The sequence below is a fragment of the Amaranthus tricolor genome, chromosome 17 (assembly GCF_026212465.1).
Source record: "Amaranthus tricolor cultivar Red isolate AtriRed21 chromosome 17, ASM2621246v1, whole genome shotgun sequence".
Classification (NCBI taxonomy): Eukaryota; Viridiplantae; Streptophyta; class Magnoliopsida; order Caryophyllales; family Amaranthaceae; genus Amaranthus; species Amaranthus tricolor.
The window spans coordinates 10,529,547-10,545,823 of NC_080063.1; the positions used below are offsets into that span (position 1 = coordinate 10,529,547).

The window sequence follows — 16,277 nt, forward strand, 5'->3', positions numbered from 1 at the left end:
CTACACTCAATTTGAATGTTACTTAGGTTTTGGCTAATCCTAACATGTCCTATCTTTTCTCGACAAATTATTTATCTTTTAGAATTCTATGTAACTATATAAACCCCTTGTGTCACTCTATATTCTTTTAAGTCTTTTTCTAAAGATTAATACCTTTAGGGATTCATAATATAATATTTTCTTTAATTAGTGTTTTGTTCTTATTTTATACTCTTATTCCGCTTATTATGATCAAATATCACATTTTCTCTTTTAGTATATTTGCAATAAATGTCTTATTTGCTTATTTAATAACATTTCTCTTGTTTATTTTTTTATGAGATCAAACTATTTACACAATTGCTAATACATTATCACGTTTTCCTTTATTTTGGCCCATATTTACTCCTTCTTTGTGGTACCTCGTCATTTTTCTTAAAATTTATGTCATACTAAATAAAATATTTAATTGAATAAGAGGAGTATTATGTTTTAGGTCTGTGATAGCTTTAAATATAACTTATTGTTATATTCAAATTGCTACTGATTCACTAATAAAAAATTACTTGATCAAGTGGTAGTTTATTAGAATTTACTAGAAGTCCAATTAAAAATTAATATTTGATTAATTTCAGATTAAATGAATATAATGTGACGTTTTCCAAAATCACGATAAATCATAGAATAATTAGATTCTAATTTAATCAACTCAGAAAAAAATAATTTAATCAACTCAGAAAAAAATGAGATTCTAATTTAATTATTCTAAAGATAACCAATATCTCCATTTAGTCAATCCTTTGATAATAATTTTCCCCACGTTTTGTTAAGAAACACGTAGCACTACACAGTGTGATGGTAACGCAGCAGCCATTCAGTGGATATGGAAATGATGATAATTTTACTAGTCTTTAAAACCATGATGAGGGCAGTATGAAAATCCGAACCCTACATGTTGACATGGCTAAAGGCATAAATCAAAAGGAATCATAGACTACAATTTAGGTATCAATCAAGATGATTGAAAATGAAAACAATTTACATTAATAATTTAATTTTTTGTTCTTCGATCTTATTTTCAGATTATTTTTTAATAACTAATATTTACCTTTTGTTTGTTGTGAGCCTATAAATAACTCAACTTTCATCTTAGCTAGTGTGCTAGCAGCATATCCTATTATCATCTAATATAATTTGTTATGGGCAAATATATGACAAATGTTAGAATTATTAAAAAAAAATAAATTTAATGTGAGATTATTCATAACAAATGAGTGAAATATTAGAATATTAATGTCAAATTTTTCGATGAAAATATCTTAGGAACTTAATCTACACTAGAATATTATTATGCACCATTATTTTAATAGAATGGAATCGAGTAATATAAGTAACAATTGAAGAGATATTAAAATTGCTAGGCAGAACTTTTGCATAGATGAAATTCATACAAAACTTAATTTTAAAAATACTCGAAAGATGATCATATCATTATAGAATATAGTAAAAATTTCTGATACAACAATTACAAGACATAAAATTTCAAATATTACATTATATTGAAAATCCAAAACATCTCTAATTAATAGTCTTGTATGCATATCTTTTTTTTTCTTTACACCAAGCTGTTGAATTAATTTCCATATGATAATCCTAGTTCCAAAGATGACATTTTTCAGTATATATCACAAAAATAGAAGTGGTTTAGGTTAGATATGAATCTGCAAAGGATTCACGTACAATCTTAAGTGAAATGCGATACGAAAACGTATGTTTTTTGATATGATATTTGTTGGATTGTTCAAGGTAATTTATCGCTTGCGCTTAGACTTGAGAGTATTTGAAGATTGAGAATTGTTATGCCAATTGCGCTTTCTTTGGTTGATAAACCAGTTATTAATCTGCTTCAGTTGTAATCCCGTCTCCTCTACTAGTTTTGCCTTGTCGTCTTCCTGCATATAGGTCATATTTGATTAATCATAAAGTGACGTTAAAAACCGGTGATAAATTGTAAATAAAATATCATAGAACATCACGTTGAAAAAGCAACTCAAGCAAAAGCTAAACTTAATGATTACGACTTTGAAACCCTAGGATATAAGTAGTATATATTGTAACAACCTAATGTTTTCAAAATAGTTTTCATCGATTCAATTCACTATTGATAAATTCATACAAGGACTAAGGGGGTGTTTGGTGGTTGGCTTTTACATTAGCTTTTTGGTTGGCTTTTGGCTTTTAGTTTGTTAGTTGGTCAAATAGCAAAAAAACAAGTGTTTGGTAAACGATTTTAAGTGAGCTGAAAAGCTGGTTTTTAAGCCAAAATCAAAAAGCTACTCCAGTTAGTCTTTTATGTTGGCTTTTGGCTTGTAGACCCACTTTTTCTTTAATAAACAACCAACAGCTAATGTCGAAATTTACCAAACATCTCCATAAAAAGTTAGCTTTTTCAGTTAACTTAAAAGCCAACACAAACAGCCAACATTTTCGGCTGATCAAACAAGACAATTAAAAAAGCCAACAACCAATTGCTAAACACCCCCTAAGAAATTTATTCTAGCTTATTAGGGGTTTTGTGGCTTAGTGTAAAACATCATCCGTATTACTCTATTAGGTCAAAACAATATCAAACCAATCAACATTAAACGTAAAAGTCATTTTGCATCCAGATGATGCAAGATTGTCCTAGCCAAAATACAAAGAAATTTAAAAGTAAATGAACAATTAGTACTCTTATATATGTCTTTTGAGTTTGTTACTGAAAATAACATATTACGTGAAAAAATATCCGGCAAACTCAAAGAAACTTACAGTAGGATACGGCCACTTAGAATGTTGCTGCCACCAAGCCTTGAGAACAGAAGTGGTATCCCCAGGTAGTTTTCCAGCTCGTCTTTTACGTAAAATCTCTTCTCTTACATCCTCGATTCTTGATTTGAATCCCTACAATTTGATAACGTAGAATTTATTAGAGAATTTAATTTTGTTATTTAAATTTATATATTGAAATGAGACCTATGTATATTTAGAATTTTTAAATTTTGATACTTAACGCATTTTACATTATTATCACTGAAATTCTATAAAATTGATCAAATTCAACATTTTTATATTTAAAATATGCTAAACATAGTAATTGAGTCAATTCAATATTTGAAAATGTATTCAAAGTTGCCTAACATGCCATAAAGGTAAATAATTCAAAATATTAAGTTGATGGTTAAAACTCCAAAATATGTTATATATTCTATCAATATGATTATTACCTGCTTCAACTCGACCTTAAGTTCATGACGGACTCGTTCCATGAGAGACCTTTCAGCTTCAGTAGGAATGAATGACCCAAAACCCATCATGTCGTTGGGATCAACGGCAGAAGACTGATCCAAAGAGTAGTCTAAGGGTACATCATCTTCGTCATCTGACATTGTTGCTCCTGTGCCCTCTACAAGTGTTGCACCTGATAAATTAATAATGTCAATATCACATATCACTTGAACTTCATTATCATGTAAAGTGTAATTTATGTTATGTTGGCTATCCACATTGCAATCCTGTTGAAGTGTCTATTGTAATTCACATGTGCACGTCTTACCTTGGAGAAAGAGAAAAGAGTAAGATCCTATTTAGTTTTCCTTCAAAAAAATTGAAAAATTAATTCCTTCTAATAATACTATTTTTTGATTAATCGTAAATAATATCAATCTAAGAGATGTTTGTCTAGAATAATTAACTTTTGATAGGCTATTTAACAAAAAAAAAAGAAGTTAAATTAATGATTAAATAAAAGTTGAAATAATCTAGAAAAACACACCCCTAAGATTGGTATTATTCATGTTAATCAAAAATTAGTAGTATTGTAAGGAATCAATAAAAGTTTGTATTATACACGGTAATTTTTCCAAACAAATCAAGAATTGACATAAATTTGTTTTAATAAGTAAAATTCAGTTTTAATCAGCAAAAATCAATTACAATCAGTAAAAAAACAATTTTAATTAGTACAACTCAATTATAATTTTTGCAATTAAAATTAATTTCAATCAGTAAAATCAATTTTAATCAATAAAAATTAATTTTAATATGTAATAATCAATTTTAATCTGTAAAAATCAATTAAATCAATAAAAATCAGATAAACTAATTAGAAGACTTTAATACTACTCCTAGTTAGTTTTGATAGTAAATTATCTTTAGTCTTGTAAGTTACATATATGTTCCCAAATACTCATTCATAAATTGGGACGTTCATATATGTTCCCCATATATATTGATTAGTGTTTTGCCTAGGAATTTGTAGAGAAAAGTTCTATGATATCCAAGAAAAATTACTCCTTTTATTTATTTTCCTTTTATTTATTTTCCTATAATAATCTCTATTATTGATTAACCATAAATAATCTCAACTATAAATAATCTCAACTATTATATATATTGACCGATAGTGCATTAAGATGACTTGCAACCTTCTATGTGAGTAAACTCACCTAAAATTACATTTGAGCCCCTAACAATCTTTCACTCTCTTCTCTTCATACCATCCACCATAATTGCACAGATTCATCACCTTGCTCTACAAAGCCACCACCATATCCCACCTCACCCTTTCTCTCTTTCCTATGACCCACTTTGATCACCTTTTCTCTCTCTGTCCCACCTAACAACCCCACCACGATGGAAAGTCGAAAACCAAGCATCACTCCCAGTCTCCCACTGTGAACACTGCAACTTCACCCCAACCAACAGCTTGAATATATTTTTTTCAGTTTCGATCTAAATTTATACTGAACATCATGAACTTCCATAAAGTAATACTCCAGATGTGATAACTAACCAAATTCGAGTCGATTTAACACCTTAAAAGTCCAGTATGTTTTTGACTTTTCTCTTTGCACCAAAAACATTACTTTTTTAGCAGAAATTGCATAAAAAAAATGTTTATAGCAAATGAGCATAATAAATAATCTCAAGTGGGTTTCAACATTTTAACAAATGAGTATTTGTTTAATTGTTTATTTTGATTGTTTTATTTATTTTGCCTCATTATTCCTACCTTTTATCAAATGAACTCCAAGTGTATTCAAAAGTATAGAATAGAATTATACTAGCTAATTATACTAGCTGATCACCCGTGCTAAAGCACGAGACATTTAGATATAATTATGCATAAATGATATAATTGTTACAAATAGATTAAATAAAAGTTAAGAAAGAGAACTTTGAATAAAAATTTTTAAAAATTACAAAAAAGAAAATTGGATAATAAATAACGATATTTACACATCATTAGACATAATTTTTTTTGATTACCTATGCTAAGCACATCACTATATGTTATGTATGTAATAATAGTTGATTACCCGTGTTAAACACGATATACAAAAATTTATTTTATCAAAAATTGAATAGACTATAAATACTCCAACTTATGTGTTGGAGTAGATACACAAGAAAAATGCTTGGATACATGTTTATTTTTCTTTATAGAAAATGAAAATAAAGAGTACTTACAAGATAAGGAAAATCTATTCTTGAAGAACCTAAAACACAAAGCTTCTCTCTCTTTTCGACGTTCGAACATAAAACTAATTTTTTACCAATTTCCAACTTATCTTTTAATAAAACCTCTTCTTGAGATACCTTAAACTCCTATACGATATTTAGTTTTTAATTATGCATAATAGGATCCATTAGGACATCGATTAATATATTTGAAAATGTGCACAAACCAAGTGGGCAAAAATAGTGAAGTCATCATATCATATCAAACAATATACTGAAGAAAGACCCCTTAATTTTAAATGAAGCTTTTTCAATGACTGAGTACTTGACGAAATATAATTAACTTAAATTGTTGATACATTTTATCAAATTACAATTTTATCTCATTTACCTTTCTCTTTTCTAGGAGGACTTTTCTTTTGAATGCAACATTTATTTCGGGTGCTGATTAATAGGAATAGTGTATGAAATTCATAATCTTGCAAATGATGACATTTTATATACATTCACTTTGCTGCTCACCTCATTTGAATAGCTTTTAAGCCTTTGAGATACCATTTCATTTTAAATAAAAATAATATATAAAGAGACATGCTCAATTTAGAGGTAGAAAATGTCACAGTAATTTGTATTAATATATAGAAGATTAATCTTAAATAGAAAATTTATTTTCAATCCAATGCATATAAAGGGAAGAAAATTTATTTTCAATCTTACTAAAATCACATATAATTTTCCAACGCGTATAAAGATATAAATCTCCTTAATTTTAAATAGGATAAATTAATAGTCAAACTTATTGCAATTTCATGCATTATATAGTAATCTTGTCGCGAAAGTTATAATAAAGTTATAAGAAAGTATACGTGAGAAGCTAATTTAAATGGAAAAATTTTTTACCACAAGTTGACACGTATTATTAGGTGGTTTTTGCTTTATTATATAGAATGATGATGCGTATATACCATTATATTTTTATTCAAAAATCCAATAGAAGCAATCGTTAATTAAACAAAGGATAAGATACAAAGAGGGTAGGACCTAAATCAAATAATGAAATTGGAGTAAGTTCCCCAAATTTGTTTCCAATCCCACCGTCACGCTTCCAATAAAAGATGCATATATATACACTTTTCATTATTTTAATTATTTTGTCCAATTTAATTTTTTAATATTATTTACAGTTCACATTTAATTTATATTTTATTCTTAATTTATAATTTAAAATATGGTTAAGTAAAATTGTCTTTAATTCGTCTCAACGCAAGTATGATTAATGTCAAATTTTTATAATTTTTAATTATACACAATTAATGATATTAAAATTTTCATAATTAATATGACAAACATGCCCAATCAAATGAAACAAAATCACTAAAACGCCTCCTCTATATTACATCTATTACACATATGCTAGCTAGCTGAACCATTCTCTATCTTTTTCTATATAAAATTTTATTTAATTAAAATTATTATATATTTGATCAATTGTTATTGTATTGTAAATATCATATTGCATTTTTATCAATGAATTTTTAGGTTCTTGAAAAATACTCTATTTATTTGCTAATTCTTCTTACCATACATACATATATATATATATATATATATATATATATATATATATATATATATATATATATATATATATATATATATATATATATATATATATATATATAAAGATTCCTTATACATCAAGTAACACCAATTATTGATAGCTAATATTGAATTGGCCAATCCCCAAAAGGCACAAACTCTTTAATTAATCTTTAGAATATGGCAATGACTAGTAATAGTTGACTCATTTTTTAATTCACGAACACGCTTTCTCTACCATAACATTGACGATAATTTTTTTTAATGGATAATTATTAAAAATAACTCAACTAAAAATAAACTCTATTGTCTTAATGAACACAAAATAATTTCAACTATTATTAGATTCTTTTTAAAATCGACTTGATATATTTGACAATTATTTTATTGACACAAAATCTCAACCGCGGTTGCAGGGGGCTGGGGAGGGGAGGGGAGGAGAGGGGATGCTTTGATTTTTTATTTAATTATTTTTTGATTATAATATTTAACATTTTAACTTTTGACCGGTTTAGCATGTTATAGGTCATTTGGGTATATTTTGAGAAGAACCGTGTAATAATTTGAATTAATTGATTTTTTCAAACAAATGTACGCAATATTTAGAATTATTTATAATATATTTTCCTTTTTTAACTACAATTGTTTTTATGTTTTAACATTTATATGTAGAATATTTTGGAAGGTGTATTATTTAAGTTGTTTTTTTATGTTTTCAGTAAGCTAGTAGTCTATCGGTTCCATAAAAATTATCTTATTAAAAATACGTGAAATTTTTTTAAAATAATTAAAGTCCTAATCTATTAAAGAATGAAATTAATATGTGGATGAGATAAAAATATAAATTAATATATATATATATGAAAATTAAATAAAAAACGAGTTATAGACAAAATTAATGAGACAGGCGAGATAATTTGAGAGTATATTAATTTACAATGTTTGAGACTTATCCATAACAAGCTAAGCTAGGCTTCATTTCAAGTTATCAATCTGTGAAACGATAGTTTGTATGTCGTTTCATGTTACTTGATAATTTAATACGAAGAAACTAAAAAAAAATATATAAAATATTAATTTGCGTCAATTTTGTCAAAGTTTATGACTTTTGTTGTTTTGTATGTGGTTGCTTTAAATTAATCGATTGTTAAGAAAGGAAAAGAAAAAGTCATTTCAATCAAATTTTAAGTTTGTAACTCAATGTACTAAGGACCCCACTTAATTATCTTTGGAAAAACAAAAGATAATCTTTCACTATTAATTAAGATTGATTAGACATAATGAGATTTGATCATAAATAGTTGATTGAAGTATGGTTTATGAAAACAAGTTCATTTTTTCTTTAATAGGATTACTTATTCCACTTAATTACAATTCAATGTGTTATTTTAACTTTGTGAATTTAAAAGTATTAAATTATTCATAATTAAAAATTATTATAATAAAAACATGTGATTAAACTATTTTTCCTCACATATTCCCTGCTATATACTTTCTTTATTTTTTAAAGTTATTTACATTTGTTATTTTGAGGTGTTCCATTTGTAAATTCCTAGAAAATCATTCTATTTATATTATAAATTTTAAACATATTAACCTTATTTATCTTCATTTTAATATTTTATAAATGCTAATGATTTCCACTTATTTTCCGCTTATTTTCCACTAACTTCATTTTAATATTTTTATATTAGTTATAATCCCCAACTGTTTCCTACTAACTTTATTTAAATATTTTTAATAGTTGTAACTCCTATATTTTTTCCACTATCTTTATTTAAATATTTTTTAAATTCTATAGTCTCCATTTTTTTCATTAAATTTATTATTCAATAAAATAATTTATTGACCATCTAAGATATTTTATTTTTCAGAATTCTCATAAACATTCCTTATGAGAACAATTTTAAGAAATAAATATATAATACTCCTATAAAATAAGTTTGAAAGATAAATTCTGCCAAACATTGTATTCCGCAAAGTATTTTAAAGAGGAAGAAGTAATAATATAAACTAAGTATTAGTATTTGTTAATTTTATCAATTAATTTGACAATATTGCTTGAGAACATCACGTTCCTAAATGTATAGTAAAATTCATTAATCAAATATGAATATACAATAATAGTACTTACGGCCTGGTTGGTAGGTGGTATTAAATAGCGGTAATGAGAATTATTTATAGTGTAAAATTTCATCAAAAGTTTCATATCATTCCCTTGTAATGAAAATTTGATCACAAAAAAGTTTTTTTGTTTATAAATTTTCATTACCACCTAATACCACCACTTCCAATGATAATGCATTAGAATGAATTTTATAAAGAAAATAAGATGATTGAAGTTGAACAAGTATAACCATCAAAGTAGCTAAGAGATTTTTCAACCAAAATTACACTAGTTTTTCATACCCATTATTATTGTTTATTACCACTTACCAAACGAACTGTTTATAGAATACCAACAATATTCGATTGGGTACCTATCGATTGGTGATTGGTGATTGGGTAGGTGGGTTGGAGATCGAGCTTTCTTACCTCACCTTACCTTCTTCTCCTCCTCACTCTACTCACCAACTAACTATCTTCTCCTAACTAAAAAATAAAATTTCCTTTTCAGTGGGACCCACCACACCCACTCCCTTGTTTGCCAACATAAGCAATTCTTAGAACCTCCTACCCATTTTCCCAAATATTTGACATGAAAGTTATTTCACAAATTCTTGGGAGAAATCTCTATTAGATCAGGGTATTATATATTTTTTAAAATATTATAATTATATATTTAAGATATTTAAAATGATATAGTAAGTAAAAATTAAAAATAATATAAGTAGACATTAAAAATTCAATAAGTAGAAATTAATCTTTAATAAACTAGACTGGAGATATATCTCTTAAAAGACTCAGTTGAAACTATTTATCTTTTTCTACCCGCCAAACAAGCAAAAACAGTGGAACATAAAATCCCAAATAAATGTTAACTTCATTAGCCAGACAAGACAGATAGAATATAATACCATATACTATATGTCTTGCTTACATGATACTATATCATATGCATGTATGTTTCTTAGGCTATACTTGTGATTTGTGAATTAGTTTTTTAAGTCTGTTGATATTAAAACGTATGTTATTTAAAAATTAGTTATTTGCATTTTAAAATGCTCAATTTTAACCGTTAATACTTTCAATTATATAAGAGTAAAAAATGTAAAATGGTATATAGATAAAGGATAATGAAAAAAATCTTATTTAACTATATATTTTTCTACATATTAACAAACAGTGAAGATCAAACTTTAGATGTAAATAATGTAAAAAGTTAACATAATACGAGATTTTATACATAGAGCATGTATTTCTTAAACCATAACTCTTTGTTCTAATTAAAAAAAAATTCTCATATAAGAGAGAAAAAATAGCATTTGACTAAGTCATATATTTCATATATTACATTTTTTTGTGATGATTCACTAATAAACATCAATTAATTAACTCCATTTTATTTTAAATGTTCCATTAGATTATACATATAATTTAATATACAAATTCAATCTTTAATATTTCTAATTATATTATAAATAATTAAAAAATAATTTTAAAATGAATTAAATAAAAATGATTTAAAAATGAATCAAACAAGATCTACTTAACTACTTTCTTCGTTCTATTATACTTTCTACATATTCAAAGCATAATTTTAATTATTGATATCTTGAATTATACAAATTTTTGTATGAGACGATCTCACTGTGAGTAGCTCAATAATAGAAATATTTAACTTATGAGTTTTTTAACACTACATTAATTAGGATGCGTACTCCCATGATTTAGGTGTTTGAACAATTGCTAATAGAAGCAGTTTGTTGGGAGCATTAAAATTTATCCTTAAATAGTCACATCATCATTAATCACAATAAATTGTTGCAAAGTTCGTATATAATTATATTAGTTACACCGTTTTGTATTTATTATTATTATTATTATTATTATTATTATTATTATTATTATACACTTTTTAACTTTTGTGATAATATATTAAAAATTTTAATAATAAGACCAATCTATTAGAATTACATTTTAATATATAATCTAATTTCTTTATAACAATATACTTTACAAAATTATATTTAAATTTTCTTTTTATATATGAAACACTTAAACATTTAAACGTAATCAACAATATTAAAGCGGATAAAGTATAGGAGATAAGGATGTGATACCAGTTAAATTTTGCAAATTCTGCTCAATTTCACGGCATGCCATGACAGCTTCAACAGCATGGACCCTTACATGTTGTTGGAGCTGGTCTCTGAAGGAACATAACACCAACAGATATTGTGCCTGAAGCCCCCAAATACAAATTTCACAAGTAATTAATAAAATAAATTTACAAATTTTTCAAATGATGAAAATAGTTCATTCACAATTTGTCATCAACAACAATTTCATCTTATTTAATAGGAGTAAATGTTAAATAGGTTTACTAAAGACAAATTCATACTTGTATATTTCTTATTTGTAACTGATAGTTGTAATTTTTAATAAAATATATTACAGTTAGTTGCAATTATTTCAGAATAGAGGTAATATATAATTAATTTATTAAAAATAATTTATGAATTATAACCTTAAAATTCAAGTTTTTTGAATTTCAATCACTAAAGTATAAATGTCTATAACATTCAAGTCAAATTACAAGAATCCGACCACTTAATCAAAAATGTCAACCACTAAAATGGTTAACGTGAATGCCTTAATTATTGATACTTTTAGCGGCTATAAATTTGCAAAAACAAAATATTTAAGCTATAATTTACAAATAACCTTCACTTTAAGACTGTAATTCGAAAATAATTCATCTATTAAATAATTTTATTATGAAATAAAAGATACATACCAACAAGTTATCAAGTTCTTGTCTTTCATGAGGAGAAAGAGAGTTATTATGTTGAGAAGCATAAGAACGAAGAAGATTATGAGACTGAGAAAGCTGAGCATCAATTAAAGGCAACTGATCAATTGGTGTAGCAACCTTTAAACATGACACATGAGCAGCTAATAGCTGTTCATATAATGGATGTGTAGCAATTTCAGCTTTAATCTGTCTTTGCTCATCATTAAACCCCATTTCTCCGCCCATTAAACCACCACCCAACATCCCTAATCCCTGTTCCTGCATTTAACCAAAACCCACAATCCAAATCTTAAAAAAAAAAAAACTCTTCTTTTTTAATTTAATGAAAAGGGTGTGTGAAATAGGTGGAAAAAAGAGATGGGTATTTAAGAAAAGTGAAAAAAAGAAGAAGGGGAAAGAGATATAAAGAGGGATATTAAAGCCAAAGAGAAATATAGGGAGAGGACCACTAATATAGGGTGAGAAATGGGAAGAGAAGATGAGAGTTTGCTTTATACTTACTGCTAATACTTAAACTCTTAGGAATAAGAAAGTGAACACTTAACTGATTGGGTAATAAAACAGATTTGATGACTCGATATTTATCCGACTTCGTAACTGAAAATAATTGACCCGATTTCAAAAATAATTCACAATTAATATGAACATAAAATCTGATTTCAATCCGACTCAAAACACCTAACCTAAAATCAATCCGATAACCCGAATGAACTCTCTAGATAAGGGAGAAGGAAGGTAAAGAGTAAAGACAGTTTTTAGTTATTGGGAGTAGATTAAGAGAGAGAAGTACAGGGAAAGTATGTTGGGATCTGAGAAAATAAAAAACCCTTTTTGTATTTTGATTCATGGGTTGAATTAATATAAATAATTTATGAAGCTAAAAAAGTAGCAGGTTGCAGATTGATGATACAGTGATACTAAATGTACAGGAGGTGATTATATATATGCATCAGAGAAAACAGAAGAGAGAGAAAGTGTTAAAGAAGAGGTAGGGAGGGAGATAAAAAGAATGGATTTTTAGAGAGATAAAAAAGAGAGATAGAATCATTAGTATGAAAGGGAAGGGAGGAAGAGATCAGAGATCATACAAGATAAAAAGCTGCTTCATTGTGTCTCTGACCCTGACATCTTCGCTACTTTTCTTCTTTTCTTTTCTTTTCTTCTAAATTCTTATCTTTTTTTCTTTTTCTTTTTCTTTCTATAAGAGTATTATTTTTTGGTGTGTTTTATCTCTATCAATATCAATTTTCAATCATAAGAGGGTAAATATACTTACATGTGTGATACTTGGTGAATACTCTCTTTGTCTATTCATTTTGTCCTATTTACAAATGATAAAAGGGAATTGAGTTGATTTTGTATGAAATTAGTATAAACTTTCTCATTTTTTAATTGTATTTAAAGGACGTTTTCATATGCTCTATAGCACTAATTCAGTTATTAATATCTCTAATTAAATACATTGAAAAATTATAGTAGAAACTAAAAATCAATACAATTCACGTTGAGACGAATCTAATTAGATTCCATATGACTATGTTTTAACCTATAGATTAACAACAATAAGAAAATTAAGTGACATCGATGAATAGTATCAAATTGTCCTTGGGTGCAACTAAAAAAGGAGGAAGTATTAAAATAATGAGTATAAATTTTAAATTCAAAGAATATTTGTTAAAGGAACCAACTCAACCAAAAGCTTACGTTGATGGTTGAAGCCCCAGAATATGTTATATACTTTAACACGCCCTCTCACACGAGAGCCCTTTAGACTAGAAATGTGAATGCAACACAGACCCTCCTCATATTCGGCGCTAAATTAACCACTTTGAATGAAGGGTGGTTGAGATTTTAACCTGTGTCTTTTTGTCACATTAACTTCTGATACCATGTTAAAAAAACCTACTCAACCAAAGTTTAAGCTGATGGTTGAGACCGCTGTATATGTTACATAATCTAACAAAGAGTGTGATTAAGTAGAGTAGGGAGTGAAAAGTGTTGTCTTATGAATCGAATGTTAAGAAAAGTTGGATAACAAAAATAATATGGATTAAATCTATTTTAGATTTACATACGGGGGATTAAGGTTTTAGGTTTATTCAATAAAGTGGTAGAGGTTTTTTAAATAAAAGAGAGAAAATAGAGAGTAAAAAACTATATGGTCATATCAAAATAAAAATGACGTAAAACGTCAGTAAAATAAACTAAAATAAATTTAAAATTTTAAAAGTTTTTTTTTGACCCATGCTTAGAATATAATGAGTCGTTACTCTTTATAATTTTTCGTTACTCTTGTAAAATACCGTTTATTGATTAGACACCTTAAAATAAAAAAATTATATTCTCGAAATTTGTATTATTCGTATTATTTGATACTTCTATGCATGGGTCTTTTGTAGTTTAGGGTCTTGTATTGAACTTAAGAATTATATTACCTTATGTTGTATTTGGGAACAAGTATTTCATTTTAAATTATTAATTTCAATTATGAAATCATAAATAAAGAGTTTGAGAATGACAAGGGTTGGGTAGTCATTCTCAAATTCTCAACTTTAACTACTTTAAAAACAATGGTGGAACTTGATCCAAATTCATATTTGAGAATTTTTGATTTGTCAAATAATAAATTTGAGTCAATTTCAAAATTTTCAAATGAAATTATCGTTTCCGAACATGGCATTATTTCAATGTAAAAAAATTTAAAAAGTGTTTCTAAAAACTAATTCCTAAAATTAGCGTTTTCATGTCCAAGTCTATAATAAGATTTTGTTTACCATTATTAACAACGAACAAAAACAACTGTTCAAAATGAATAGTATAATTTTATTCATTATTATTAACAAGGAACAAGTTTTCATTATAATTTATTAATAGAAATTCATTAATCTTTTTAAAAATATCACTTGTTCGTTGCTAGGAATAACGAACAAGTGATAAATTTTTTAGTTTTTTATTTCATTCTACTATGCTAATATGTGCTATTATAGTGACACGGTCTTATACAAGATATATTTACTTATATTTTACAGTATCTTTTCACTTAAAAAGGCTTATTTAATTTTAAAGTTCTCGTGTTAAAAGGCAAAAATTTGAAATCATTATGTCAAAAAATCAAAAAAATGAACTAAATAATACCACTTTCATAATTATTCCAAAAGTAAGCGTGAAAATCCCAAACCAGAGGTTTGGAGTTGTTCGCAGTTACCAACTGCGAACAGAAAAATAGGACAAAACAGCTGTTCGCAGTTACTAACTACGAACAACTATTTTGTCCTATTTGCCTGTTCGCAGTTACTAACTGCGAACAGCTATGCCGCTCAAATACGCAGATCAGCTTCTTTTTTTTCCATTTTCCCCAATTCTCAAAACCCTACCTTCACACTCGACATTCTCTAAAACCATAGATTCAATCCATCAATTCTTGCATTCCTCTTTCAATTTGGCACTTCAAAATTAGTCTGAGATACACTAGCTTACTCAAAAGTAAACTTGTTTGTGTTTTTTTAGTGTATATGTAGTTTTTTAGGGTTATAATCAAATTTACTTATTTTTTCAAATGTAGGTTACTAGTTGTTAAATCAAGACTCTTCTTAATTATCCATAACTATTCAAGGTAATTTTTAATTGTTTTTATAGCTTTATGTTGTTTTATGAAGTAATGTTGTTGAATTAGTTGAATTCAATGTTGATAATATTATTAGAAATGTTGATGTTGATGTTGGTATTAGAAATATTATTTATGAACTTATGATTTGATTTATTATTTGGATTTTATGTGTATTATATATGTATGAACTTAGTTACATTATGGACTTTAATAATTTTTAGACCAAAAAACATTATAATTAAATGAATATAATGTACTTATATAGGCATGAAGTTGATGATGATGTTGATTTTCTTTGTATTAATGTAGAAAATGGCATCATTTCGTGTGACTATAGTATGTTTTTGAAATGGTTGTATTCGAGAAAGTAGTGGTAAAGTTCATTATATTGCGTAAGTTGTTTGCATGCAATTCGAACATGGATTTGAACCACTTTAAACGTTTTATATGTTCTAAGATTGGATTGGACCCCACTAGAAGTACCGTAAATCTAAGCTTTAAATATGACATAAGTGGAGAATTGCTTTCCTTTCCTGTTGAGGATGATGAGGCAATAGATGCTATGTGGGAGCATACAAAGTCCACCCAAATTCCCTCTTTGGAGTTATACGTAGAAGAAGTACCTTTAGGGAATGTAGTTGCTTCTAATCCTACTCCTACCCCTATGCCTAC

The 16,277-nt window shown here is 26.9% G+C and overlaps 1 protein-coding gene across 2 annotated transcripts; it reads right to left on the reverse strand.

Annotated features, from left to right (window-relative positions):
• Positions 1-1,441: 1,441 nt before the first annotated feature.
• LOC130804069 (homeobox protein knotted-1-like 7) lies at positions 1,442-13,228 on the reverse strand. Of its 2 annotated transcripts, XM_057668385.1 has the most exons (6): positions 13,087-13,105; positions 11,981-12,256; positions 11,304-11,424; positions 3,246-3,439; positions 2,791-2,922; positions 1,442-1,931 (listed from the first exon to the last, which is right to left on the reverse strand). In XM_057668385.1, exons 2-6 carry the CDS (start codon positions 12,239-12,241, stop codon positions 1,791-1,793), a joined length of 849 nt encoding a protein of 282 aa, XP_057524368.1. In that variant the 5' UTR covers positions 12,242-12,256; positions 13,087-13,105; the 3' UTR covers positions 1,442-1,790. The 2 variants fall into 2 exon arrangements, with proteins under 2 accessions (XP_057524368.1, XP_057524367.1); XM_057668384.1 differs by having other exon boundaries at positions 11,981-13,228.
• Positions 13,229-16,277: the final 3,049 nt, after the last annotated feature.

Bases quoted from the DNA above. Each gene is read 5' to 3' on its own strand.
- LOC130804069 (XM_057668384.1), bottom strand. From the start codon at position 12,262: ATGCAGGAACAGGGATTAGGGATGTTGGGTGGTGGTTTAATGGGCGGA. The intron at 11,425-11,980 runs GTATGTATCTTT...TGGGGGCTTCAG, and splicing joins AAGAACTTGATAACTTGTTG to GCACAATATCTGTTGGTGTT. The intron at 1,932-2,790 runs GTAAGTTTCTTT...ACCTATATGCAG, and splicing joins CTAAGTGGCCGTATCCTACT to GAAGACGACAAGGCAAAACT.